The sequence below is a fragment of the Eucalyptus grandis genome, chromosome 2 (assembly GCF_016545825.1).
Source record: "Eucalyptus grandis isolate ANBG69807.140 chromosome 2, ASM1654582v1, whole genome shotgun sequence".
In the NCBI taxonomy this organism is placed as follows: domain Eukaryota; kingdom Viridiplantae; phylum Streptophyta; class Magnoliopsida; order Myrtales; family Myrtaceae; genus Eucalyptus; species Eucalyptus grandis.
The window spans coordinates 15,083,163-15,111,153 of NC_052613.1; the positions used below are offsets into that span (position 1 = coordinate 15,083,163).

At 37.8% G+C, this 27,991-nt stretch overlaps 1 protein-coding gene and 1 long non-coding RNA gene across 2 annotated transcripts; both read right to left on the minus strand.

The window, feature by feature from the left end:
* Positions 1-2,330: 2,330 nt before the first annotated feature.
* LOC120289657 lies at positions 2,331-3,505 on the minus strand. The gene is made up of 2 exons (XR_005547768.1): positions 3,380-3,505; positions 2,331-2,642 (listed from the first exon to the last, which is right to left on the minus strand). It is a non-coding gene; the product is annotated as an uncharacterized LOC120289657 (long non-coding RNA).
* Positions 3,506-22,434: 18,929 nt separating this feature from the next.
* On the minus strand, positions 22,435-27,696 carry LOC108957421 (putative disease resistance RPP13-like protein 1). The gene is made up of 2 exons (XM_039306811.1): positions 27,059-27,696; positions 22,435-24,008 (listed from the first exon to the last, which is right to left on the minus strand). Exon 2 carries the CDS (start codon positions 23,992-23,994, stop codon positions 22,435-22,437), a length of 1,560 nt encoding a protein of 519 aa, XP_039162745.1. The 5' UTR covers positions 23,995-24,008; positions 27,059-27,696.
* Positions 27,697-27,991: the final 295 nt, after the last annotated feature.

The window sequence follows — 27,991 nt, forward strand, 5'->3', positions numbered from 1 at the left end:
TTGCATTGATTGTTACCAACATATCCTTCCACTCCTCAAGCGAGGCGGTGTTGATTCCATCTCGTTGTGCACGGCTTAATGCGGACGAAGTCAACTTGTCGAATAGGACCTGAAAGAATGAAGCCAAAAGGAACCCAAGCAATCTCTCAATGGCCATAGGTGAATCAATTACTGTAAAGAACAATAAGGGTGTTATGGTGAAACAAAGTGAAAATGAGCTAATGGAAAGAAAAACTATGAAGTCTAGGAAGACCAAGACGATGACCTAGGAAAAATATTTAAAAAAAGACCAAGACTTTCAAGGGATGCACATCGAAGGTTAGACAAATAAAAAAATAAAAAAAAACTATTTGTCCACAAGTGCTTGTTACATCAATTGCTCTCCTTATTCTTCGAGATCAATACTTTTTCTTGTCGGACCTTTACTTTTGGCCATCCAAACAGAGTCTTAATATGACCAACCCAGAGTGTTTGCATATTTTCATTATAAGTGTTTTGCCTCACGAGTGTTTTGTTGGCTTTTAGCATCTGTATATTCTTAGTAACCTTATGATTTCAATGTCTTTGTTTGCTTTATTGGTGAATGTGAGATTGATGAATTCTTTTACGTGGCAGTTACTATGCTAAAGATTCACAGCAAGATGGGCGACAATGATTTGTTGAAGGGTGCCAAGGTAGTGGTTGATAATCGAGAATCACTTTGATAGGAGAATCGTGGTCCTTTGAACATGATTTTCAAGTTCATTAGTGTGATGAGAAGAGTGTACTATTTGGTAGATTATATATTGTTAATATTGGACTCATTTACCATTTTCGAAAGTGAGAGAAAGCAACTTGCTTGATGGATTAGTCAGTGTGCTTATCCCTTTTTTTCTTGTTTAGCAATAAATGAAGTTGACCAAATTAATAGGATGTGGAAATAAACATATTTGTGCAACTTAGTAAAATAAATGCTTTTGAAACATAACATATTGAGGATTCGCCCAATAATTGCATCATATTTTCTGTTATACATATACATGTCATCAAAGACAATTAACTTTGTCTGTCCATTAAGAAGAATGGAAACACGTGCTTTAGGCTTAATAAGAAAAAGGGTCAAGCACGCCTACTAATTCATTAAGCAACTTGCTTTATTTTACTATGCAAATAGTGAACAAGTCACAAATCACCAAATGACAATGTATAATCTACTAAAATTTATACTTTATTCATGACACCAATGAATAGGAAAATCGAGTTCAAAGGACCATGATTCTCTTTCTTGGTGATTCCCCATCATAGGTTACTAACTCATCACCTTTCAGCAGATATTTTCGGCCATCTTGCTGCAACTTTTTCTTTCACAAGTGGTTGTTCTATAATATTTAGAGATTATCCCCGCACATTTGTAGTTTCCACGATCATGTACTCGTTCGTGTAAATAAATCATAAACTCGAGAAGACCAGAACTTCAGTGGGTATCATGAACTTTTGTCGTGAAAGTGAAGCAAAATTGGTAAAGAGCTGATTGGAAAGAAAATTTAATAAAATCCAGAAAGACCAAGACTTACGGAGATGCAAATTGTATTTATCGCTTCACTTTTCAAATCTCTCCTCTTCCGTTCCATGCGAATGTCTCTTTACATTACTATTAGACTTTCCACGCATTACGTGGGTGCCGATTTTTTTTTTTTTGTGTGTGATTGACAATTGGCACTGATTATTGTTTCTCTTGCTCAAATTAACAAACTATATAATTTTAGTCCAACTTTTGTCATCTTTAATCACATTGTGATTAGTCATTCATTAATCTCTATTGTACTTGTATATTGGAATTGTGTCTAGATTTCCATTTCTCTTTTCAGAATATGAGTTTAATAAATGTAAAAAGAGCAAAAGAAAAACTAAATACGAAAAACAGCAAAAAACTGATAAAGAAAAAAAAAAAAATGCAGGAATGGGGCGATAATACTCTTCGTGACTCCGGGGAGTTCCACTTCCCATTTTTGTTTCATTTTTTTTTTTATGAAGATGCATTCTAAATTTATTAATAAGCAAGATATGATTTTCCTAGATTTCCCAAATTATAGCATGTGATTTATGAAAGGAAACGTGCAAAAGAGAATTAATAATAATGCACTTCAAAAGCCTGGATGTGCATGATAATGCTTGTCCATGAAAATTCTAAGTTTTTTTCTAATATAATTGTCCCTGATACGGATATAATGAATTCTATCCTAATATGTAATGAAAAATCATAAAATAGAGGTCCAAATTTTGGCTTAAACAATTATGCGTGCAGATGTATCACCTCATTAAAACAGCTAAGCCACATTAAGATCAACAAATCACCATGAATTATGCAGTCAAGCTGCAACTTTAATCTGGCCAGCAAGTATATGACATCAACTTTCCCCAATTTTGCTATTAAACTTGCTGCATCAGTTCAAGGGAAAAAGAGAGCAAGTAGAAAGATGTCTTTTACCTATTCCAAGTAGACTTCCTGGAGCTGACCAGGCGAATGGGATAAGATCCACAACAACAATCCAGCAAGCACGAGCGCTAGGTTTGGCAGTTCACTGTGTACGCGTGCGTATTCAGATTCGGCAATGCGTGGTCGCTGCTTGCAACGACGAACGATGGTATTGATTGAGCGACGACTAGAGATGGTGGTGATTAGCGACAATCGATATGCATGCAAGAAATGAATTGAATGAGAGTGAAGTCTGTGGGATATGATAATGCTTATCCATGAAAATTGTGATTTTTCGAATATAATTATCCTGACACGAATATGATGAAATTCCATCCTAATATGTAATGAAAATCCTAAGTCTGTCCAAATCAGCAAATATGAACACACTTAAAAATGTGAATATGACTTTCCCTAAATATGTAAATGTATGATATGCAATTTCCTAAATGTGCAACACCTAATAACTCTCCATGTGGTTTTATTAAACACCCCCAAATATACAATCTAGAATGCAACGGATGTATATAACATGCCGTGGATGAATTTTATGAATTTTGACCACATGTAAATTCATAAAATTACACGTGAAACGTGATCGAGAGTGACCTAGCCATATGCAATTTCATAAACACGGATGGCAAAAATATTGAACAAATCACCATGACGCAACTTTAATCGGGACAGCAAGTATTTGACATGAACTTTTCCTAAAATTTTATTTATTAAACTTGCAATCAGGATTATAGACAGGCATGAAGTCAGTTTAAGAACGAAAATATTGTTGCTGCTGCCACCTCTTCTTTGCTTCAAATATATAGAAAGATTTCAGAAATGACTGGTGGCTGCTCGTGTAATAAAGGCCTACCGGATACTTTAGCAGTGAGGTTCTGGATGAATCAGTTTGAGGGGAAAGAGATTTACCTATTCCGAGTAGACTTTCTGGAGCTGACCGGTGAACAAGATTAGATCAACAACAGCAATCCAGCAAGGACGAGCGCCAGAGTTTGGACGAGCAGGAAGAGAAAACTGCTGAGCAGGGGGACGAGCGCTAGGTTCGACAATTCACGGTGTATGCGTGAACTCTGCTACGGCAATGGGTGGCCACCGCGCAACGATGAAGATAATATCGACGGAGCTACGACTAGGACAGGTTTGTAGGGGACTGGGCAGATCAAAGAAGAAAAATCAAAGTTGGCCTCCAAATCTTAGTCAACTTGCCCACTAAAGAAGGAAGAGAAACTAGCCGTGAATCTTAAGTTGAGGTTCCAAGCCGTCACTTCTAGAAAACAAGTTGACAAGTCGGCTTGCCTCGGCCAAATGTTTCCTTCTAGTAGAGAACAAGTAGGCCTACTTGTTGACAGCGAGCGCGCAATTTATACGAAAAGCCAAACCCTTCCTCTATTATTCCTAAAAAGCAAAAATAGTGTTATGCCTCGTTGAAAATGCAATGTGTACATGTTAATTATTGTTATTCAGGAGAAGTCACAATCATGCACTATCGGAAGCTTATAACCAAATGATTCGTGACTTGAATTTAAACTATATAAAATGAATTTGAAGCTGGATGTCTCTATCCAAAGGCTCGAAATTATGTTAAACTCCATCTTACATGGTAATCAGGGCAGAGAGGTGCTACTAGCGATCTTGTGCCAACATATGCCTCCCCAGCAGCTCCCTGAGCATCGGGAGCCAAAACCGCGTCAAAGGATCACCGCTAAGTGGATGACTAGAGCAACAGATACGACCATGAAGGTCAAAGTTGCAGAGAGGAGCAGCAGGCCAGAGAAGACGATCTGGTTCCCAGAGGGCGGAACAATCCAAATGGCTCAAGTGATTCAAGATCAACACAATACTGAGACAGATTCAATCGAGTTGATAAGATGCTGAATTTAAATTGCCTTCGTAATATTTTGGTAAAAATAGAAATGCCGATAGTAAGTGCAAAGGCAGTCAGAAGATATTACACGATGCTCCCAAGCGGGATGAGTGGGTTTAATAGCTTATTGAACGGGAACGTGTGATCCCTCCTTCGGTGTGGGCTCTTTGAAATCTAACCGCACATAACATTGAAATATACTAGTTACTAGCCTATTGGAACCGGTTAGCCGGAGAACATGTTACTTTATATAAGCTAGAGAATTCAAAGATATGATTACATGTAGTAGTATTCTCCACTACGTGTCCATGCATGCTTCCTTTGATTGAGATTGAATCTAAAGTGTAATATACTCGTTGAATGAATCTAAAGAAATCAAATCACGAAATCAATATAATGAAAACAGCATGACACATCAAAATGATACTAAAGGACGAGTAAAAAATAAAGTGTGGAAAGTAAATCCGAAACAAGACGAGCATAGTATACATTGCTTTATTATTAAGTTTCGGGACATCAACTAGTGTGCTAATTTTCAAAATTAAGTCAAAGTCTAATTTTGACAAAGGAGAATTGCCTACGGTTTCAATAATGATATTAAAGACAATAACGTAAACGATCTAAAGTAATACTAACGTAAAAGCAAGTAAGATTTTTTCATCATCGTCGTCGTCGTCATGGTTTTTTAATTTATTATAATTTTTTTTATTGTTTTCTTCTCGTTCTCGGTCCCTCTCCACCAACTTCATGTACGGCCACCAGACGCTCGACCACGGCTTTCCGAGTAACAAAGGGCATGGATGGGAAAATAGGAACGCAACAGAGAGATTCACACAACCACAAATGCGAAGAGTCAAATGCGAGTGTGCGACTCGTGCGACTCGGGAGTCAGTCAGGCAGGGTGGTCCGCGCGCGCGTTACTTTTGAGGCTGTTCTTTTCCTTTTTTCGCGATATCTTCTCTTTAGCTCCTGCTTTGAAAAACCGCCGCTTGAGTTGACTGTAAAAGAGGTCACTAGTATTTTCAAAGCTCTGTTCAGATGCATTTCTTCTCGAGCATTTCCGAACCAGAAAGTTTTTCGTTTTCGATGCTCGAGCGTAAAGTGGTTGGACATCACAACCAAAGTTTAATGTATCGAAGTTGGTAATGTTCTGACCACAAAAAAAAAAAAAAAAAAAAAAAAAAAGTTAGTAATGCTTTCTCTATTTAGAATCCTTCAAAAAAGCAAAGGGGAAAAAAAAAACCTTTTTGTATGTAGATAAGGTGACGTGATCTCCAGACTATTCATGTTTAACAAGGTTTACTAAAATTAAGCGTATATTTATTTGAAAGGAAATTGTTTTCTCAACTATTTCGATAATAGAAAACTAACGATTTACTGAAAAACTTTTTAATGGACTGAAGACAACAAATTTATATCATGGGATAACGACATTCTTTTGTCAAGAAGAAAAACGCTTTTTCTAAACTACTAAACAATGTGAGACTAAACTTTTTTCTTTGAAAATGATTTTTGTGAAAAATATGTTTTTAATTACAGAGTTAGCGGTGAAATAAATGCCGAATTCCAACTGCTTTGTTTTTTTTTTTTTTCATAGTATATTATTGTGGTCTTTTATATTTTTTTAGCTTAATTTGACACTAAAGGACAGAGTGATTGATGCATCATTGTCAAAGCAGTTTGACCATAAATACCAGATAGCGGACTAATTGGTCCCCTAGATTACCATCAATGGTCGGGTACCGAATTAATTAAGCAGTTGTTGACCATGGCCGGCTTGCTTTATCTTGACTTTCATCTTGTTTTGGGCTAAGATCTAGTGGTGTCGGTCCTATTGTTCTCCTGTCGAGCTCGGCTCGGCTATTGATTATCAAGTTCTGTTCATACGACTTCGGTTAAAAATCGACTCCAAGCAATTATGTCCACCTTAAATCGCCAAACGAACATGCGAAACACAGGTTACGTGTCTAACAAATCATGCCTAATAGCTAAAAGAAAACAAAAAATATCATGTAAACTATGTCAATTTGCCTTTAGATTGGACAATTTTGGAAGAACTATTACACAACCCTGTCTCAGCGACATTTCATCGAACAGGTTACACAAACCTAAGGATTTAAAGGAGGCATCGCTAAACTCGGATTAGAGACCAAAGTAGTACAAAATCAGTTCAGGACGTTTTCAATCAACGAATGGGCTGATGGATTGAGGCATGGATTTGAATGGGCTTTGTGGACTGGATTTGGACTGAATAGGGCCGAGGCTTTATTATAGCATTCTCTTCCTCGTCGTCTTCTTTTGTTATTTGTTAATTTGTTTATCTATTTTTTTGTTCTTTTACTATTATTTATCTATTTTCAAAAATGCAATACTTGATTTTGGAGAAAATTCATGTGTCAACAAAGGCAAATACAAAGAACAAGTAAAGCTAACTATAATCCACATGTGAGATTACCAATCATTCGCTCAATTCATACTAAGTTGCTATGTCTTTTGTTTATTTATTTATTTATCAAGACATGCATTAAATTACTTTGTAGGTTTTGGAATAGTGACTTAGGGAATATGAGTAGTTTGAGCGGAATTTGAGATCATTTTTATTGTTGGCATATAAAAAGTGGTTCTTTTTGGAATATTATAGCTGAGTGAATGTTATTTGTAGGCATTAGTACGAGAAGAGGTGGGCTTTGCTTATGACCAAGAGCATCGATTTTGGTGTTTATGATTTGACCGTCACTTTTAAATTCGACAATGCTATTGTTCATCTTTAAATAATGCTAATTACTAGTATTTCTTCTCTTTTTTATCTTTTATCTTCTTTTTTTCTGTAAACTTAACAAGATTGATGGATACTAGATATTCTACTCGGAAAATAATGGGAAGTGGGTTGATGGGCGAGCAAGGCCGAATTATGTGTGTAGCATCCTTAATCATTCTTTTATTGTGGTATTTTATATTTCTGATTTTTATTTCTCTAACTTTAATCGTGTGATAAGGAAAGATGTCGGACATTCACACAGAGACGATTTCGGTTTTCTTGGATCTATTATAATAAAGCCAGACCCACCAGAAAATATTGCGTGGGTGAGAGTCGCCAAATCAGCAACAGAACGCTCCACTCAAATCTCGCCACGTGTACAGTAGGGTCCCACGGAAAAGAAATTTTGAAATTCCCTCTCTCCTCTCCCTCGCTCTCTTCCCTCGCAATCCCAGGCTTCTCTCTATTCCTCAGACGAACTGCGCCGCCGCCTCTACCTCCGCCTCCGCAGTCGCGTTCCGGGCCATCGGCGGCTCCAATCCGCCGTCTGGGCCCAGCGAGCTCGAGCTTGAACCTTCCGTGCGCGCGCTTCGCTCCCATTACAGCGAAGGTGTCTTCCTCGTCACTCCCGACCACGTCGCTGCCTCTGCCTCCGCCTCCGCCGTCGCCTCCGGAAGCTCTACCGGCGGCTCCAGTTCGTCGCCTGCATCCGACGAGCTCAGGCTAGGGTTTTTCCCTCTTTCGCGATTATATCCTCGAGTGTTACTTTTGTGGGGAACCGGTGGAATTGGTGGCTCTTTGGAAGGAATTCGTTGTCTGGGAGATTCTCTCTTTCCTGGCCGGACGTTAAGGTTATAGAAGATGCATCGACTTGATAAATTCGTTATTCCTGGTTTGGTGGATTTTTGTTTTTCTGTCTGTTTTTCTGGCACTTTCAAATTTCCATATTATAACTTGTATTGCATATTTGCATTATAAAGAGCGAGACTATGTAACATAGAGTCGCCAAAACATTCACTCTGAAATTCTCTAATATGTATCCTTACTGCGCTGTCAAGAGAAAATCAGGATATTTAACTGAGTATGGTTCCATGATGATTTCTCCATCAGCTGTATCGGGGTCGATATGTATGATTTGCAGGTCTTCACAGTGCATCTATTCATGACCATTTCCTCCGGCATGAACTTCAAGTGAGAATATGATGTCTAGTCCACACTGCATTTAATCAGGATCTCCCCACATTGCCGAAATGACGATCCATGGTTTCAACTAGTAACTGTATGAACTCCAAGACCAGAATTGCGACTACCTTTCATAAAAAAGAACCAGAGCTAAAGTATCAAATTGATGAATAGAGTACGCTTGTGTTACTGTACGACAAACAATGAGTGTCAAAACTCAAATTTATACATCTCTGTTTGATCAAATCTTTCTAAAGCGAGCTTGAAACCTCTCAAAGTATAATGTGGCTGATGCCCTCTTCTATCGGCCAATGCTGTGGCATCCCAGAAATTCAAAAGTCAAGCCATAAGGTGTGTTAAAGTCTTTAATTAGGTGGTAGAATTTCTATGGCTTATGTTTTAGCCATTAGTCTTTTAATTTGATGATTTGTGCTTGTGATTGTGAAAATTTAAATTTAATAGATTAATAATCTATGCTTGGCCATATGATTTAAATTTCAATGAACAAAAAATATCCCAAGACTTTGGCCGAGATGAAAATTGGAATTCAAAAAATATTTATAGAAGAATTTCAAAAAAAAAAAAAGAAGGGAAAAAGAGGTTAAAATTTGATTGGGCCTTAAGCCCAAGAGTGGAACCCTAATGGGCCAGGTTGGCCGGCCCATTAGAGCCCACAAGGAGGCTGTCGACCAGCCCAAGGAGGAGTGGCCGGATGGGCCCAAGCCCAAGCACAAACCCAATTAAAAAAAAAAATCAAAATCAACATGACAAGTGGCACAAAGAAGGGCATGCATTGGCCTAGACTAGGATGCCATGCATTGGTCCATTTGAGTGGCATGTAATCATTAGCCGTGATGGGCTCTAGGGGGTATAAGAGGAGAGGAGAGAGAGAAGGTGGCCGGTTCCTTTTGGCCGAGAGAGAGGGTGCGAGAGAGAGAGAGATTTCGAGAGAAAGAGGGAGAGGCCGAGAGGAAGAGGAAGGAGGGAGTCGCCGTTCGCCGCCATGTCCGTCCGCCGTACGCCGTTGTTTGCTCATCTTAGAGGCAAGTGGAGTCCTCTAACTTCTCTTGCATGTGTGTATACGGTTTGCATGTTCGATTTTGGGTGTTATTTGTGAGAAAAACCGAGGTAAGGGTTGGTTGTTTTCAAGCCGTGTGACTGTTCTTGCTCGGGTTGTAGGAGTCAGTAACTTGTTTGAGCTTGCATGTGTGTTTGGAGTCCTATTTTGGCTTCGATGTCTTCATGGAAGTTGTAGCTAACATCTTGTAATATAACATACTGAAATTTCGTGAAAAATGATGGAGATTTGAGGGTTAAAGTCTTGTTATACGGAGACCTCAGATCTGGAGAGTTTTTACTGACCTCTTGTTGGATTCTTGGTTGCATGTTGGTTTGTGATGAAAATATGACTTCGATGTCTTCATGAAAGTTGTAGGTAACTTCTTAAACTACAACATAATCAAATTTGAAGAGAAGTGAACAAGTATAGCCCAGTGAATCGACTATATCTTGAAGAAGATGATTCTGGTGATGTATTTTGAGATACCCGAGACTTCAAGGACCTAAATGATGACTCTACTTTGGTTATTTTCCCTCGATCTCTTCATGAAACTTGTAAAGGAAATCTTGATACATAACATATCCAAATTTAAGAGGAAACGAAAGAGAATAGATGGGTGAAATCTTAATATTTCGGAGATGTGTATTCTGGACGGTGCGGTAGTGGTTCCAGAAGCTTCGTGAGGTCGTGTAAAATAATCTAAAAAGAATCTGGCCTGGAGTTCTTCATGAAAGTTGTGCAAGAATGTCTTGGCTATCACTCTGTAAAATTTCGTAATTTTGGAGGCCATATGGATATTTTAATCGAATTAATTCGGAAACCGTGCATTCTGGTTTCATCCGAGAAGCATAGGATGTTTTGGGAAAATTATGAAATTTTATAAAAATTCAATTTGGCCATGAATTTTGCAAGTAATTATCATCATATGGGTTTGTTTAATAATTTCTTGAATTTTTATAATTTTGGGAGTTTATAGTTATAAAATAATAAAATAATAAAATAAAATAAAATAAAATAAAATAAAATAAAATAAATAAAAGGAATTATTTCATTGGCCATAGTTTCCGTTTAATTAATTTATGTTGCATGTGTAATAAAGCTTTGATATGTCTATGATATGGAATTGAGATGCACATGTGATAAAGTCTTGATATGTCTATGATATTGAATTGAGATGCACATGTGATAAAGTCTTGATATGACTATGATATTGGTGTATGTATGACATTGAATTGTGATGCATGTGTGCCAAGTATGACTTGTTTGATGTCACGCCATATGCCATGTTAAATTGAGATCAAAATAATGGTAAATGTGGATAATGATAAGTGAGGAAGTGGTTGTGGTGGATGATGATGCTCGGTGGCCTAGTGGCGTAATTCCGGAGATTCCCCGGGAGTGTCGGGATGCCCGGTGGTATACGGTAAGTAATTCCAGGGGAGGCCTGGTGGTATGTCGGTACATAATTCCGGAAGCCTTGTCGGAGGTTTTTGCCCGAAAGGAATGCCTCACGATGCCAGGAATGGGGTGCGAGATGCCTAGCTAGAAGGGTAAAGGCCGGAAGCCTTGTCAGAGGTTTTTGCCCGAAAGGAATGCCTCGCGATGCCAGGATTGGGGTGCGAGATGCCTGGCTAGAAGGGTAAAGGCCGGAAGCCCTGTCGGAGGTTTCTGCCCGAAGGGAATGCCTCGTGATGCTAGTTGGGATGCGAGGTGCCCGGAATGTGGGGGGCTGGAAGCCCGGTGGCCATGGGATGGCTGGAATGCTGGGAACCTTGTCGGAGGTCTTTGCCCGAAGGGATGATGAAACTGATGATTTGAGAAATAGGTGATGTGGTGATCAAATTTAAAGATAAAAGATGAAAAATTAACCCATGATATGATATGCATGATGATATGCATGATGATGATGATGATGATGATGATGATGATGATGATGATATGTGATGTGATATGATGATCACCCATGATATGATATGCATGATGATATGCATGATGATGATGATGATGATGATATGTGATGTGATATGATGATCACCCATGATATGATATGCATGATGATATGCATGATGATATGCATGATGATGATGATGATATGTGATATGATGATCACCCATGATATGATATGTATGATGATATGCATGATGATATGCATGGTGATGATAATGATGATGATATATGATATGGCATGTGTATTGTGATGATGTCATGATGATGATGACATGTATGATGTAATGATGCCATGATGATGATGACACGTATGATGTAATGATGTCATGACGATGATGACATGTATACGATGATGATATACATGTATGTGCTATAAATTGATATGATGATGCATGATAGTATGCGCATGGCTTCAAGGTAAGTAACGCCCGCAATGCATGTATGATGATGCATTGAGTTGTTATTGGATTTCCCTATCTCGCGAGTGGTTGTACTCATCCCTTTTGGGAATAACATTTCAGATTAGTAAATGGTTTGAGCGGTTGGATATGATCCGCGAGAAACATAGCAAAGGAGGGAACCTTTGGACGCCGACACTAGTTGATGGACCTTAAGCATACGATTGTGGGAGGAGATGTTGGTCATCTTTTGAAGTGTAGCCGAGTACAGAAAACTACGGCATTTTGATGTACGACTAAAGATGTCCATCTGCTCTATGTAAATAAACGTGTTCGGTTTTAACTTATATAAGATGTTTAGTAGGTGTGCATCGTTTTCTAAATATAGGGAAGGGAGTTTGGTAGATGTGCTTCCGTATCTGAATTGCGTAAGGGACCTATCAAAAAAAAAAAAATGTGTAAACCCCCATGGTTGTATGGACCCGCTGCAATTGAAATGGTATCGAGTGACATGTTATCAGGAAAGTAAATGGTAAGCAAACTGTGGCGACCCAAATCGGATCGGGGCCGTCGAGGGGGTGTCACAAATGCATCTAAATGCTTGTGTAGAATTTCAGGGAAGTAATTGATGAGGATTCCTCCTATCCAAGAATTATGCATTGCTTCGGCCAATTGGTACATGTTCCTCCCATCCATGAATTATGAGGGTTCCTCCCAACTATTTATGCTGTGACCATATACTATCCATACTTTCGGAATTGTTCATTCATTCATTCATTCTAGGATGTTGAAAAGACTTTGGTGACATCTATACAAAGAAATAACAAATATATCTATAAAAAGATACATTTTAGTAAACAAGATACCTAAATAAATATTTTCCCAAATGATGCCGAATACTTCAAGGGAGGGAGGGAATCCATTTTCTGGCAAGCTACGCATTTTATTCAGTATTTTTTAATTAAAAAATATCGTTATTCTGATTATTAATGCATTCAACATCCAACATAAGTACAAGCAAATTCATAATAAGGTACGCTCTCAATCTAATTGTGACATAATCCTAGGACAATAACACGAAAGTAAGACACAATATTAATATGCTTCCTTCTATCATTCACATATTTAAAGAAAGAAAAGAGAAAAGGATAAATTCTTTATTGCATACATAGAGGAAACAATTTTCAACACGACACAACAAGATAACATGACTCAAACATGGTACGGGAATTTTAAAAGTTAAAATTTCATCTCAAAGATGCTATTTGGGTGGTTGTGTCGCATTTCAATGTAAAGTGACCCAATTTAACCCATTTTAATTGAATGGGTTGTGCGTGTCATGCTCCGGCTGAGCTTTTGCGACTTGGTTAGGAGAGGGTTTGTGTTTGGGTTAACCTAGTTTTAGTGTACCCTAAGGTTGACATGACACAAACATAACTTATGCATACGAATTGTCACCCTTATGCATATATATACTTATGTATATAGTGTATAGGGCATACGGTATAAGATACAGGATGGGTATGTGACAGAAAATACCTCCAATTTTAGAATTTAGTATGTACTCACGGTTTTAAAATTTTGGAACCTGGATCCTCCTCCAACCATTAATAACTACCCACCAAGCCGGTTAAGCATATTTGTAGATTTTCTTTGATACCTCCAGATATGAGAAGTTAATTAGTTACTTGCAGCTCCATATCAATGGTGGTTTAGATGCCGATAAGTGGAATTTTGGTTACATAACTTGCGTAACCAGCTATTTATAATTTTTTATATCAAATTGATATGTCACTGTAGGAAATAAAACATTACATATGTCCGCAGATGTCAAGTTAGATTTTCAATTTCAAAAAAGATGTAGCGAAAAAATCTAAAAAGCAGATTGAAAGTTCTGTTTTAGAAATAATTTCGCCACTGGATTTCAGCATCTAGAAAGAAGAGGAAAATTGTGATAACGGTGAGGAAGCCTTGGGTTATCTTTTTATGTTTTGACTAGGCTTGGATGGATTATATGTTCCCCCGATTAACTGCACATTGCTTTGAGCCCCTACTTTGTATGCGTTGGAGATATAATACTTCGTTCAGATATTCTCTCGTCGTTGTCATCCTCCTATCCGTCCACGCTACATTCTAATCTATAAGGCTCTATCCTGGAGAATTTTGGACAAATTGATGCATGTTGTGAATGTTTATGATGCGATGACACAAAATAAATTTTGAGGAGTAAATTAGTTGAAGAGACTAATTAGTGGAAATTTGTAATTCTTCCCTCTTCCTTATACGTAAATAAGCTTTATGTTATCATACAAAACGTGAGAAGTAGGGATTTTTCTTTTTCCCGTCTAGGTGCTATTTGAGAATTTCTTGCTTCAAATAATGCTTAATGTGTAAACGTTGAAAATATTGCTCACTTCAGAATGATTCGGTCAAAATAATAAAAAATATGTATTAAAAAACAAGGTGAAAGCCCCCTAGTCCCCATCATACATCAATACAATTTCAATCATGCCGTCATGAGTATCGGACACTCTTCAACTCGTCGAATAAAAATTGGCATGAGATGAATATAAAAATATTAATAAATTTGGAACGAGACAATCAACTAGTCCTAAATGAAAATTATCTTGCATGCACAATAAACAATAGCAAGAGTGATCAGACAAAGAAAATAAATATCATGCGCACACGACAGCAACCAAAAATGAACAAACAAAACAAGAACCGGGACAATTCGCTTTCCTACAAAACAAGAACCTTTTGGTTACTTTTTTTTTTTTTTTCACTGAATGACTCTTATAATCAAGTTAACCTGATTGCCGATGATGGTGACTTAATGTTATGGGCCGATATTCCACAGATGGGAGGTCATGAGATCGAAGCCATTTGTGGTGGTAGTGCGTGTATCTTGTTACATGTGATTGGCTATAAACCTTTGGCACCTTTTTGAGTTCAATAGTGATGGGCTCGCCTACTTCCAAGCAATGGGTCTCGAGTGGTGCAGAATGATGACCTTCTTGGAATAAGAATAACTCATAGTAGGCGTAAAATCCTTAAAGTAAGCGACGGGGATTGATCCTCCCTCCCCTTTCCCCCCCTCCTGCACGGGAAAACTTGTAACATCCCGGGTCCCACTGTGTAATATTGTCCGCTTTGGGTCACCCGCCCTGGCGCGGACGAACCGCCATCCCAGCCACGGTCTTTTCCCTCACGGCTTTAAAACGCGTTACACAGGTTAGAGGGACCAAAGCCTTATAAGCTGACCAAGATCTCCCTCCCTAGGCGATGTGGGACAAGAGAGGAGGTTATTACACTCTCCACCTCTTAACAGAATAGCGTCCTCGCTATGGCCCCACGGGCATCGAACGGACATTCAAGCTGTGGTCCCACACGCGGTCGGGAGTCGGCTCGTACCACTTGTAACATCTCGGGCCCCATTGTGTAATATTGTTCGCGCGGGGCGGGTGACCCAAAGCGGACAATATGAGCGAGAATAACCCAGAGATACCCTCGGGACATCCAAACTCTTATAATCCTGGAAATTCCCATGGAAAGCCGCCACCTTGCCTTGAGAAACCACCAATAGCTCGTCTGCGCTTCCCGGGTATTAGATGCTCGTTGTGACTAACTTGCAAATCAAGGCGAAAAGAGGGCTGTCGGCTGCGAAATGATCCATCCTAAAAACAAGACCAGACCTTGAATGAGCGCCTCATCCAAATCCTACAATTGGGTATAGTGGAAAAGCCAGAATCATATCTATTTCTAGACAAGAAACTAACGATTTACAAAGCTGACACTTGAGTAGCCACTGCTCATTAAAGCAAAACTAAGAGATAAACAAGAAAAAGGTCCACATTCATTATGCGCAAAGCCCAACACTGCCTATAAGCAGAAGCATAGCAACAACTTGGTATCATAGATTACTGTAATACAAAAACACTGATCGGGCTAGCAGAACCATTCTATTCCCAACATTTTGCAAGTTGGGAAAACTAGATTGGTCTCTATTCCATTATAAGTTAGAAGCATAATGATGAGGCCCCCTATAGCTATGATCACTTATTGGTTTACTTGTATATTCAATGTAAAGACTAGATTCCGATAAGTTCAATTAGTGCAAGAACATTAAAAACTTAACTGAATAAAGAAAAATGAGTAAACTTACCAAATGATTGGATGGCTTGTCAAGCAAAACTATGTGAGGTTTCTTGAAAGTTATCTTGGCATATGCAACTCTGCTTATTTGACCACCTATTTACATGGTCAAAGCATCATGTCATATGTGCAATAACATCCAAAAAGCCTCGAGCAAATACACAGTGAACGACAATTGAGGTTACATATTAACTAACCCCCAATAGAGCTTCACGATGTAACACAAAATTTGCTTCAATTTTTTTTTCATGTGCAACAGTAACAAAGAGGGAGGAGATGATCTAGACAAGGTATACATTGATTGAAGTGCGGGATTTCCAGTTAGACCAAAGGAACCCAAGTGAGTTCAGGAAGGATGCCACATGAGAAGGTAATTTCAGATGCAATGAAATGATGTATGATGAAGTTAAAGAACTGACAAGATTTTCCCTAGAGGTCACCACTGACAATGCAAACCCAGAGGTAGATAGGATGTCGTTACCATCTCAACCAAATAAGCATGAATATATTGGCTAAAAAATTTCTAGCAAGCTGTAGGTAATAGTTCCTAACTCAACAGAGATCAAGACCCAAACAGAAGGTGGTTTATGAACATTGATCCTATCATGAATTTGTGTCGTTGAAAGCTTAGAGCCATGAGCGCCCCAAATAGACTGCTTAATACTATGAAGGATCATCATCAACAAAAAGAAGGTTCTTGATTCTAAAGAAAACCATAATTTTTTTATAAAAAAAAATTTTCATCCCCTTTTGTCACAATCATATCACAGCTTCTGCATAACTAATCCTGTTTTTAGATTTTGAGAGAGATTATTCTTATTTAGATAATGATCGCTAGAAGAATAATTAGAACATATCAATGCACCAAATAAATTTAAATGCTTCTTCCTTTCTTGTAAATTGTAAAAAAAGACACCTAACATTGACTACATTAGCCCTACCTCAATAATTTTCACAAGTGTTCTTGCATCTGCAAAACAATCAAAGTGGATGAGCTAGGTCACGAGAAAAAGAATGTTGGGAAGAGAGCATACAACAGATGCTGAAAATGCAGAGGAATATGATTGTGGAACACCATTGATTCTTTGTGATTCTCATGTATTTGAATAGAAGGAGGAACTATAATCTTTGACCAAGCTGCGCAAGGCCTGCATCATAGTTAGTAAAAGCAATTCGATACTTAGTGTTGAATATAAAGTTTTGTTGACCGTGATAATATTTTCATAATTAATTCTCGAAACAGTGCCAAAGAGTGAAAATGAGGAAAATATATTAATACAGCTTTCTCACAAAATAGATTTCTTACTAAATAATTTACTGTGCTAAAATATTCTTTTGCAAATGATTAAATCATTTTGGTGTGCATGGGAAAGCTGACTGTGGCGGCAATAGAGTATCAAATATCCAGGGGCACAACAAATGAACCTATTGCTAGAACAAAATGTGCAAAGAATCATAAATTATACCAGGATTGCAATCCCAACTCAGTTCTTAAGCTATTGTAAATGATACTGCATGCTTGATGTCAAAAACTTAGACTCATCGTTTCACGAGGCCTTATCAAGTATAAATGACAAATGAGGGCTGGGGTAACTGTGAGTCCATCGTATATCAGCAACAATCCTCTCTTCATCCTTTTTTTCGCTTTTTTTTTTTATGTAGCCAAGCCTCATTTTCTGTTTTGTGAGGTAATGTGAACCCAATGAACCACTCTAATTGATGGCAATAACTAGATTCACTTGATTCAACAAAAACGGAGCACATTCCTATGGTCCTGGAAATTCCCATGGAGACGTGCCACCTTGCCTTGTGAAACCACCCATACCTCATCCAAGCTTCTAGCTATTAGATGCTCATCGTGACTAACCTACAAATCAAGGTGAAAAGAGGGCCCTTAGCTATGAAATGATCCATCGTTGGTCAAATTGAAGTATTTTGACAAGAAAATCAATCTCACCATCAGAATTACTCCTTGGAAGAAGACCAGGCCTTGAACAAGCGCCTCAGCTACATCCAAATCCTACAGTTGTGGATAGGCTAAAAAACAGAAACACTAATCATCAGACAAGAAAATAACACTTTACATAGATAACTCTTTAGTCACCGGTCATTAAAGCAAAACTTAAAGACCGAATTTATAAAAAAAAAGGGGTCCACATATTTGTATGTAAAGCCCAATACTACCTATAGGCACAAAGATCGGTACCATTTGGTGTGCTAGATTACTCTATTCCGAATATTTTCCACATTGGAACAATTAGATTGGTTTTTGTTCCATTATTTGCTAGATGTATGATGACAAGGGGTACCAGCAGCTGTGAACACTAATTGGTTCTACTATATTTTTAATGTAGAGATAAGAACAATAACAAGCTAACTGGAAAAGTAATCAAAGTCATAAAATGGAAAAATATGAGTAGAACTTACCAGATGATTGGATGGCTCGTCAAGCAAAACTATGCAAGGTTGCTTGAAAGTTATCTATGCAAATGCAGCTCTGCTTTTCTAACCACCTATTTATATGGTCAAAGCACCATGTTATATGTGCAATAACGTCCAAAAAGCCTGGGAGACGGTACACAATGAATTGCAATTCATATTACAAATTATCTAACCTCTAATAGAGCTTCACAATGTCATAAGAACATTGCTTGAACAAAAAATTTATACATGCTACACTAGTACAGAGAAAGGAGATATACCGGGCAAGATACAAATTGGTTGAATTGTAAGATTTCCAGTTACTCCAAAGGAGCCAATGTCAGCTCGAACATTTTGTTCTAGAACTCCCCACAGGAAGAATGCCACATGAGAAGGTATTTTAAGATAAAATGGCATAATGTATGATGAAATCATATTACGCAGTCAAGTAAATGTAAATGCCAACCCGAGAGGTCACGATGATAATGCAAACCCGAGAGGCAAGCAGCCTATCATTACAATCTCAACCAAACAGGCATAAGTATATTTGCTAAAAATTTCTAGCAAGTTGTGAGCAACAATTCCTAAACCACCGAGTTCAAGACCCAACTAGAAAGCGATTTATGGAATATCAATGCTGTCGCGCAAAAGCTTGGAGCCATGAGCTGCCTCAGAATTTTATCCCAGATTGACTACTTAATACTACGAAGAATCATCATAAAAGAAAAGAAGGTTCCCAATTCTAAAGAAAACCATAAAAAGAAAAAACCGCATCCATTTTCTTCACAATCACATCATAGCTTCCACAAAACTAATCATCCTTTTAGATTTTGAAAAAGATTTGTTTTTATTTAGATCATATTCACTAGAAGGAAAATTCAGAACATAGCATTGCGACAAATATATTTAATTGCTTATTCCTTTTTTGATAAATTACAAGATTCCAAATGCCAAAATATCCTGAGTGGCGAGCGCGTGATGGTATCAATATTTTTTTTTATTCACCAAAAAAAAATTACAAAAAAAGAATGAAACAAGACATTGACACTAATAGCATTAGCCCTACCTTAGCAGCATTCGCACGTGATCCTTCCAAGAGATTCTGCCAATGCAAGATCGCAATGGTATCTGCAAAAATACCAAAGTGAATGAGCTTAAGGGCCCAAGAAAAAAGATGTTGGGAAGAGTACAGACAATAGACACTTTGAAAATGCAAAGGACTATGATTGTGGAATGCTACGATTCTTTGTGATGCTGCGATTTCATTCACAATTGGTTTGGGCATCATGCAGAAATGAGGATATGTCATCAACATAGCAAGAGGCAGCACTGCGAGCATTTCATCCTACAGTTCATCATCCAACGAAACAGAGCCAATCCAACCCAACGAGACCCCCCACCCAAACATCAATTCGTATTGAGCATTGAATTGAGAAAGTAGAATGGAAAAGAATGCCTTCCAAACCAAAAATAACTTACCCGAACCCTAAGAAAACTGACTGTAGTGTAGATGCACGAATCAATTCATCGGATCAGCTGGTAATCAATCCAGATGGCAGGGATCTGTTCGATGAGGGGCCAATAGTTGCCAGTGAGTTTTGAGCATCGCTCTTTCAGAATCTTGCATCTCTCTATGAACAATTGTTGGAGGGAGGGAGGGAAGCCATCCTCTGGCAAGTACCTCAACTTGGGGCAATCTCCAATTAATAACAATTGGAGAGAGGAGAGATGGTTGCGGAGACCACTCGATAGTCTTTCCGCGTTTCTCAACTCAAATATCCAAAGATTAGTCAGAGAGGAAGGAAAGAGACTCCAGGCATTCTCATCCTCTGAAGGAAACCACTCCTTCTCTCTCTCCCCTCCCATGTTAAAATCAATGCCCAGACTTGAGAGAGATGTGAGCAGGTGTAGGCCCCACTCTCTCACTGGCTGCTTCAGATTCACGATGCCCGAAATTATAAGGACTCGCAATTTGGGAGGCAAACCTCCTTTGGGGAAGCATTTGATATTTTTGCAAAATCGAATATCTAGCGTTTCGAGAGACGTAAGATGATGCCACTTGATTTGGTAGGGACTTTATCATTGGACAACCCCGAAGTGAAAGACTCGCGGGGTGATGGGAAGGGTGGGAAGTCCTCTATCTCCAATGCTGTACATTGCCATATTTTCAATTTAGTGAGATTTTTACAGTTGGCAAGGTTACAATTGGCAATAGACTTTATCTTAGAACAATGACTAAGAACAAGACTCGAGAGGGTGATAGGAAGGGGAGGGGAGTCCTGTATCTCTAATGCTGGACAATTATAAATATGCAATTGAGTGAGATGGGAAAGCGTGTGAAGGCACTGTGGTAAGCTTCCCATATTTTGACAATTGTTAATTGTCATTGTTTCAAGCGATTCTACGGCAATCCCTTCCAACGACTCCACTCCCTTGCAGTTGTATATATCAAGTGCCTTCAGAGGAGCAAGTCTACCCTTGGCAAATGAAAAGGATATTGGAGAATCATAATGATGTATCTTAAGAGATTCAAGTTGAGAAATCAAATTATTGCTGCTGGGGTCACCTTGAGGAATGTTTAGAGCCATGATTTTTGGACAATTCTCAATCACCAAATGCCTAAGTGCATGCATCTTGCTTGGAAGCTTTTCTAAACTTGTGCAATCCACCAATTCCATCCTTTCAAGATTACAGGGTAGCTCTATCTCTCCGTCTCCTGCCACAAAAGATGTGAATTGAGCACACCTTTCAATGGTTAATTCTTGGAGGCAAGTGAGATTTTGCGTTTCATTTCCATCTTGCCACAAGCATGTTAGCTTGTCACACAATCCTATATGAAGCTTCCTTAGCTTGCCCAAGCAACTCATAAACCGATGATCAAAGGAAACAAGCTCTATGAGTTTGTCAATTTTGAGAACTGTCAAAGAAGTTAGCTTGAACAAGCTCTTTAAGATCTCCTTACTGCACTCCTCAAGGTATAACTCATCGAGAGATGGAAGACATAACTCACTAGTTGAGTTATTCAATTGTTGGCATGAATGAATTTCAAGTTTGATAAGATGATCAAGTTGACAAGGCAATGTCTCGACCAGCGAAGGACAGCTCCGAACAACAAGATGCTCAAGACAGGAGAATGGGACTTCTTTTTTTGGGCCCCCCACATAAGGAGACCAATCCTTCCATGCCAACATCTCTTCGAATTGCAAAGTAATTAAGGAAGAAAAGGCCTATCACCTCCGTAAAAATTAGAGCCTATTATTCTTACTACATTTAGACCTTTAAGAGATAATTCTCTCAATGAAGGTAATTGTCCAAGTGAAGGCAACGACGTGACATAAGGACAGTCCCACAAGCTCAAAGACACTATCCGAGAATTTGATGAACCATCTAACCATGACGGGAATATTGCACCGCCATAGTTCAAAATAGTGAGATTTTCAATATCAATGGGAGGTTGCAAAGACTCAAGCACCCGTGATTCGTGCTTATCATTCCGAAAAATTTCAAAATCTTCATCCCAATGCAAGAATAATTTTCTTAGGCCTTGCTTTCCTAACAAGTTAGCATCAACAGCATCTCTAACATCTTCCACCTTTTGTAATTTTGATATGCATAATTCTCCTTGAAGATGCGATAGGGTCTTTAACTCCTTTAACTGTAACCCTTTCTTTGTTCCTACCATAAACTTGGATAATATAGTAAGATTCTTCAAATTACTGATACCTAGTGGCATCTCTTTTAGACTTTCTGTATTCCTAACATCAAGAAACTGTAAGCTGACCAACTTTGTGATCTTGTTTGGCAACTTTGAAAGTTTATGACAATCTCTTAAGATCAAAGCTTGTAATTTGCACAAGTTGCCAATAGTCTCAGGTAGCCTTTCAATATAAGTGTTTGAGAAATTGAGATATCGAAGATGTTTTAATTCACGAACACAATTTGGTACCTCTACGATGTTACAATGACATAATGAAAAAACCCTCGAAACTTCAAGTTTGTCGGCAACTCATGCAGCACCTTGTCGGATATAAGGAGAGAGTTCCCACTAGATCCAATACGCACCAAAATTAAACTTCTTAGTACCTTCATATCATGATATGCCCTCAAGCATTTTGATGTAACAAACTGCGACCAGATGAATGATGCATAACGAGCTCTCTCCGAGATGCATAATCTTCATTAATTGCCGGTTGAGACTCCCGAGCTAAAGCATATCTCACCCTCAATTGACTTTGCTAGATCATTCAAAAGATCATGCATTGAAAACTTAGATGTGTCGACACTTGATTTTTGAAGAAATGATCTTGATACTAATTCATCCAAGTAATTCCATCCTAATTCCAACTTATTTTTCTTTGTTTTTTGTCCATCTAAAAATCCCTCCGCTATCCATAAGAGTACTAGCTCATCTCTCTCAATTTCGTAATCCTTAGGAAAAACTGCACAATAAGAAAAGCATCTCTTCAAATAGGAAGGAAGATGGACATAGCTCAATTTCAAAATAGGGAGAACCTCATCATTCTTTGTCGTTGGAAGATCCCATATTATGTTATTTAAGGTATCTTCCCATTCACTGGGATTCATTTTATTACGTAGGACACCGCCAAACATCTTCGCTGCCAAAGGTAAACCTTTACATCTTTCAGCTATTTTCTTGCCTATTGTTTCAAATTCCGGGTGACTCTTAAAATTTGTTTCTTCAAGAGCATGAAAGGCTAATAAGCTTGTACAATCATTGAGGGACAATTCCTTCAAAGGAATTGGCGATGCTTTTGTAACTGAAACAACAGCATGGTTGCGAGTCGTAACAATAATCTTGCTTCCCCTAGCACCCACTACAAATGGCTTCAAGAGATCAGTCCATTTTTCGTACTTCTCATTCCATATATCATCTAGAACCACAAGAAACTTCTTTCCGAAAAGATTGTCCCTCAACTTAACTTGAAACTCGTTTAGATCTTTGCCCTCACAGGGCAACCTAGTGATTGACTGTAAAATAGTCTTTGTTATGTCGAGAACATCAAAAACATCTGAAACACAAACCCATGCTCTCATCTCAAAACATCTATTCACTCTTGCATCATTATACAGTTGTTGAGCCAAGGCAGTCTTTCCAATACCGCCCATCCCAACTATGGGGACTATGCTTAGCGTGGCATTAGAATTTTCGACCTCATTGATCAATAGTTCGAGTATTTGTTCTACGTCCTCCTCCCTACCAAAAAATTGAGGCTCTGATAGAGAAGTGGTTATCCTTTTGCTGGTGTAGTTGGATTTGTCCACAACATTCTCTCTCAAGTTTAGATGAACCTTTCCAATGACAATCTCTTCCAACCGGTCATTGATCTCTTGTACCTTGGTTTCAGACATGAGTGAGGGTGGTCGGCCAAATACAGAGAACTTCCATTTCCCCAAACCTTTGCTTGTGCTGGATTCTGCCTCTAACTCAACTTGAGTAGCTTTGATCTCAAACTCATCGAGCAAGTCTTCCATGTCATAGGCCAAGTCCTTAACCTTGTCCAGCCACAACTTCACTTGATGGTTACCACTAAGTTCCTTGTCCTCTGCATCAGCCAACACTGCATTGATTATGACTAGTTTCTCCTTCCACTCCTTAGGCAAGGTAGTGCTGATTCCTTTACGTTGTGCATAAACTAATGCGGGAGAAGCCAACTTGTCAAACAGGACCTGAAAGGATGAAGCCAAAAAGGAACCCAACACAATCCCTCCAATGTCCATAGGTGAATTAGTCACTGTAATGAACAACAAAGGTGTTATGGTGAAGCAAAGTGAAAATGAACTGATGGAGAGAGAAAACTATGAAGTCCTAGGAAGACCAAGATGATGACCTAGGAAAAGATTATTAAAAAAAAAAAAAAAAGACCAAGACTTTCAAGGGATGCACATCAAAGGTTAGACAAATCAAAAATAAAATACTATTTGTCCACAAGTGCTAGTTACATCAATTGCTCTCCTTACTCTTCGAATCATGACTTTTGACTATCGAACCTTTACTTTGTGCCATCCAAAACAGTCTTAATATGACTAACTTAGAGTGCATGCATATTTTTGTCATAAGTGTTATCACTCACGAGTGTTTTGTCGGCTTTTAGCATTTGTATATTTTTATTAACCTTATGATTTCAATGTCTTTGTTTTTTGCTTTATTGGTTAATGTGAGATTAATGAAGTCTTTTACATGGGAGCTTCTATGCTAAAGATTCATAGCAAGATGGACGATAATGATTTGTTGAAGGGTGCTGGGTAGTGGTTGATAATCGAGAATTACCTTGATAGGAGAATCGCAATCCTTTGAACACGATTATCAAGTTCATTAGTGTAATGGGTAGAGTGTGACATCTAGTGGATTATATGTTGTTAATACCTAAGTAGCACCGATACTAATACGCTATGCGTGACATGACACAACACGACACGCTAACACGTCGTTTCTAAAAAAAAGAGAATTTCGACACGTTGGAACATATTAGATATTAAATATATATTTTTATATATACATAATAAATTATCATTTTTATGTTTATTTCAATCAAATTAATTTGATTCAAATTCATAAATAAATAAATAAATAAATAAGCCTATAATGAATTTACACTAAAAGCATTAATCCAGCATTTATTAATATCATTCATTGTTTCAATTTGACAAATTCTATTCATAATTCGTAAAACTTGAAAAAAAAAAAAGAAAAGCAATCCACATTCTGGACCCACATGCTAGATATGTCGGAAGAGGAGAAAAAACACTTAAGGGATGAATTGTGTATCACAAAAAATGAGAGTCAAAATAGAAAGAAGACTAGGTTTTTCCTCTTTCTTCATTTAGTATTTTTATTATTGTGTTTATTTTTTTACATATATATTTTGACTTCTCATTTATTAATTTTTTTAAAATAGACCTCGATATCGAAATCACGTGTCGAAACCCATATGTCGGAATTCGACTCGAGTGTCGGGAAAGTTGACCAGGTGTTGGATTTTCCGACACGTCTTAACCAACTGTCGGAGAGTGTCCGAGAGTGTCGAAGAGTGTCGGACACGTGTCGAAGTGTCCGACACGACATGAAAGCTCTTGGAAAATGTCGGTGCTTTATAGGTTAATACTGGACTCGTTTACCATTTCCAGAGTGAGAGAAAGCAACTTACTTGATGGATTAGTTGGTGTGCTTATCCCTTTTTCTTATTTAGTGATGTATGAAGTTGACCAAGTTAATAGGATCAGCAAATAAGCATAGTTGTGCAACTTAGTAAAATAAATGCTTTTGAAACATAACATACTGAGGATTCACCCAATAATGGCATCTTATTTCCTGTTATACATATACATGTTATGAAAGACAATGAACTTTGTCTGTCCACTAAGGAGAATAGAAACACGTGCTTTGGGCTAAATAAGGAAAAGGGTCAAGCACACTAACTAATTCATTAAGCAACTTGCTTTATTTTACTCTGTAAATAGTGAACAAGTCAGAAATCACCAAACAACAATGTATAATCTACTGAAAATTATACTCTACCAATCACACCAATGAACAGGAAAATTGAGTTCAAAGGACCATGATTCTCGCTTCAAACGATTCCCCATCATCAACTACTAACCCATCACCTTTCAGCAGATATTGCCGCCCATCTTGCTGCAACTTTTTCTTCTTTTTCTTTTTTTTTTTTCACAAGTGCTTGTTCTGTAATATTTAGAGATTATCACCATACATATGTAGTGTCCACGATCATATACTTATTCATATAAAAAAATCATAAACTTGGGAAGACCAAAACTTCACTGGGTATCATGAACTTTTTGTCGTGAAAGTGAAGTATAATTGATAAAGAGCTTATGGAAAAGAAAATTTAATAAAATCGAAGAAGACTAAGACTTATGGAGATGCAAATTGGATTTGTCGCTTCACTTTTCAAATCCCTCCTCTTCCGTTCCCATGTGAATGTCTTTTTTGCATTACTAGTAGTTTTCCACGCGTTACATGGATGCCAATTTTTATTTTTTATTTTTATGTGTGTGTGATTGACAATTAGCAGTGATTATTGTTCTCTTGCTCAAATTGACAAAACTATAATTTTAGTCCCACTTTTGTCATTTTTAATCATATTGTGATTAATCATTCATTAATCTCTATTGTACTTGTCTATTGGCATTATGTCTAGATTTCCATTTATCTTTTCAAATACAAGTCTAATAAATGGAAAAAGAGCAAGAAGAAAAACTAAATAAGAAAAACAGCAAAAAACTGATGAAGAAAAAAAAATGCAGGAATGGGGCAATAATACTCTTCGTGACTCGCAGAGAGTTCCACTTCACATTTTTGTTTTGTTTTTTTTTTTATGAAGATGCAATCTAAATTTATTAATAAGCAAGACATGATTTTCCTAGATTCCCCAAATTATAGCATGTGATTTATGAAAGGAAACGTGCAAAAAAGAGAATTAATAATAATGCACTCCAAAAAGCCTAGATGCGCATGATAATGCCTATCCATGAAAATTCTAAGTTTTCTAATATAATTGTCCTGATACGGATGTAATGCAATTCTATCCTAATATGTAATGAAAAATCATAAAATAGAGGTCTAACTTTTGGCTCAAACAATTATGCGTGCAGATGTATCACCTGATTAAAACAAAATTAACAAATCACCATGAATTATGCAATCAAGCTGCAACTTTAACCTGGCCAGCAAGTATATGGCATCAACTTTCCCCAATTTTGCTATTAAACTTGCTGCATCAGTTCAAGGGAAAAAGAGAGCAAGTAGAAAGATGTCTTTTACCTATTCCAAGTAGACTTCCTGGAGCTGAGCAGGCGAACGGGATAAGATCCACAACAGCAATCCAGCAAGCACGAGCGCCAGGCTTGGCAGTTCACTGTGTATGCGTGGTCGCTGCTTGCAACGACGAACGATGGTATTAAATTATTAATTGAGCGACGACTAGAGATGGTGGTGATTGGCGACAATCGATATGCATGCAAGAAATAATTGGAATGAGGGTGAAGTCTGTGGGCGTGAGTTTAATGATGATGATGGGGGTGGTGGTGGATGAAGAAAAAGTGAGGCGGTGTGGTTTTAAAGAAAGGAGCAGGAGAATCAAGATGAATTCTGCCGTGTGTGTTTTTCTCTCGGAGGTTCCCATTTTACCTTTGCTTTTCTTTTCTTTTTTTTTCTTTTTTTTATTCGGGGAATAAATTCGAAAGAACCTAATCCTATTTGTCGAAATTCTGGTATATGCTTATAAAATGCTTTAATTTCAATAAACTTCTTCTTTGGGAGGAAAATCTGTTCCAGTTTTCCAAAAATATATGAAAACCACTTTTGGGCAGAAGTTAGGTATTGACAAGTTTTAACAATTAAATGATTATTTCTAAGCTATTTATACTTATTTTGATAACTCGAGATTTCTTAATTTTTGGATGTGTGGAACTGTCGGATAATCCTTTCTAGGTGTGGCTGTAACCGCCTGCTTATTGCTCACGTTTCGCCTCTCTTTGCAGAGGAATGGCTGTGGAGGTTCAGACACTAGGATTTGTACCTGACTTCTGCTCCTTTTCAGATTTTCCATTATGTTCCTCTTTTGGATCGAACTGAGTCAATTCCTCTTGCTTTGCTTCACCAAAGTAGTTTAAGGGTATGTTCGTTTCAAAAAAACTTAAGGTTTCTGTAACATTTTCCAAAAAATGATTAGTTATATCATTTAAAAAAATTGAC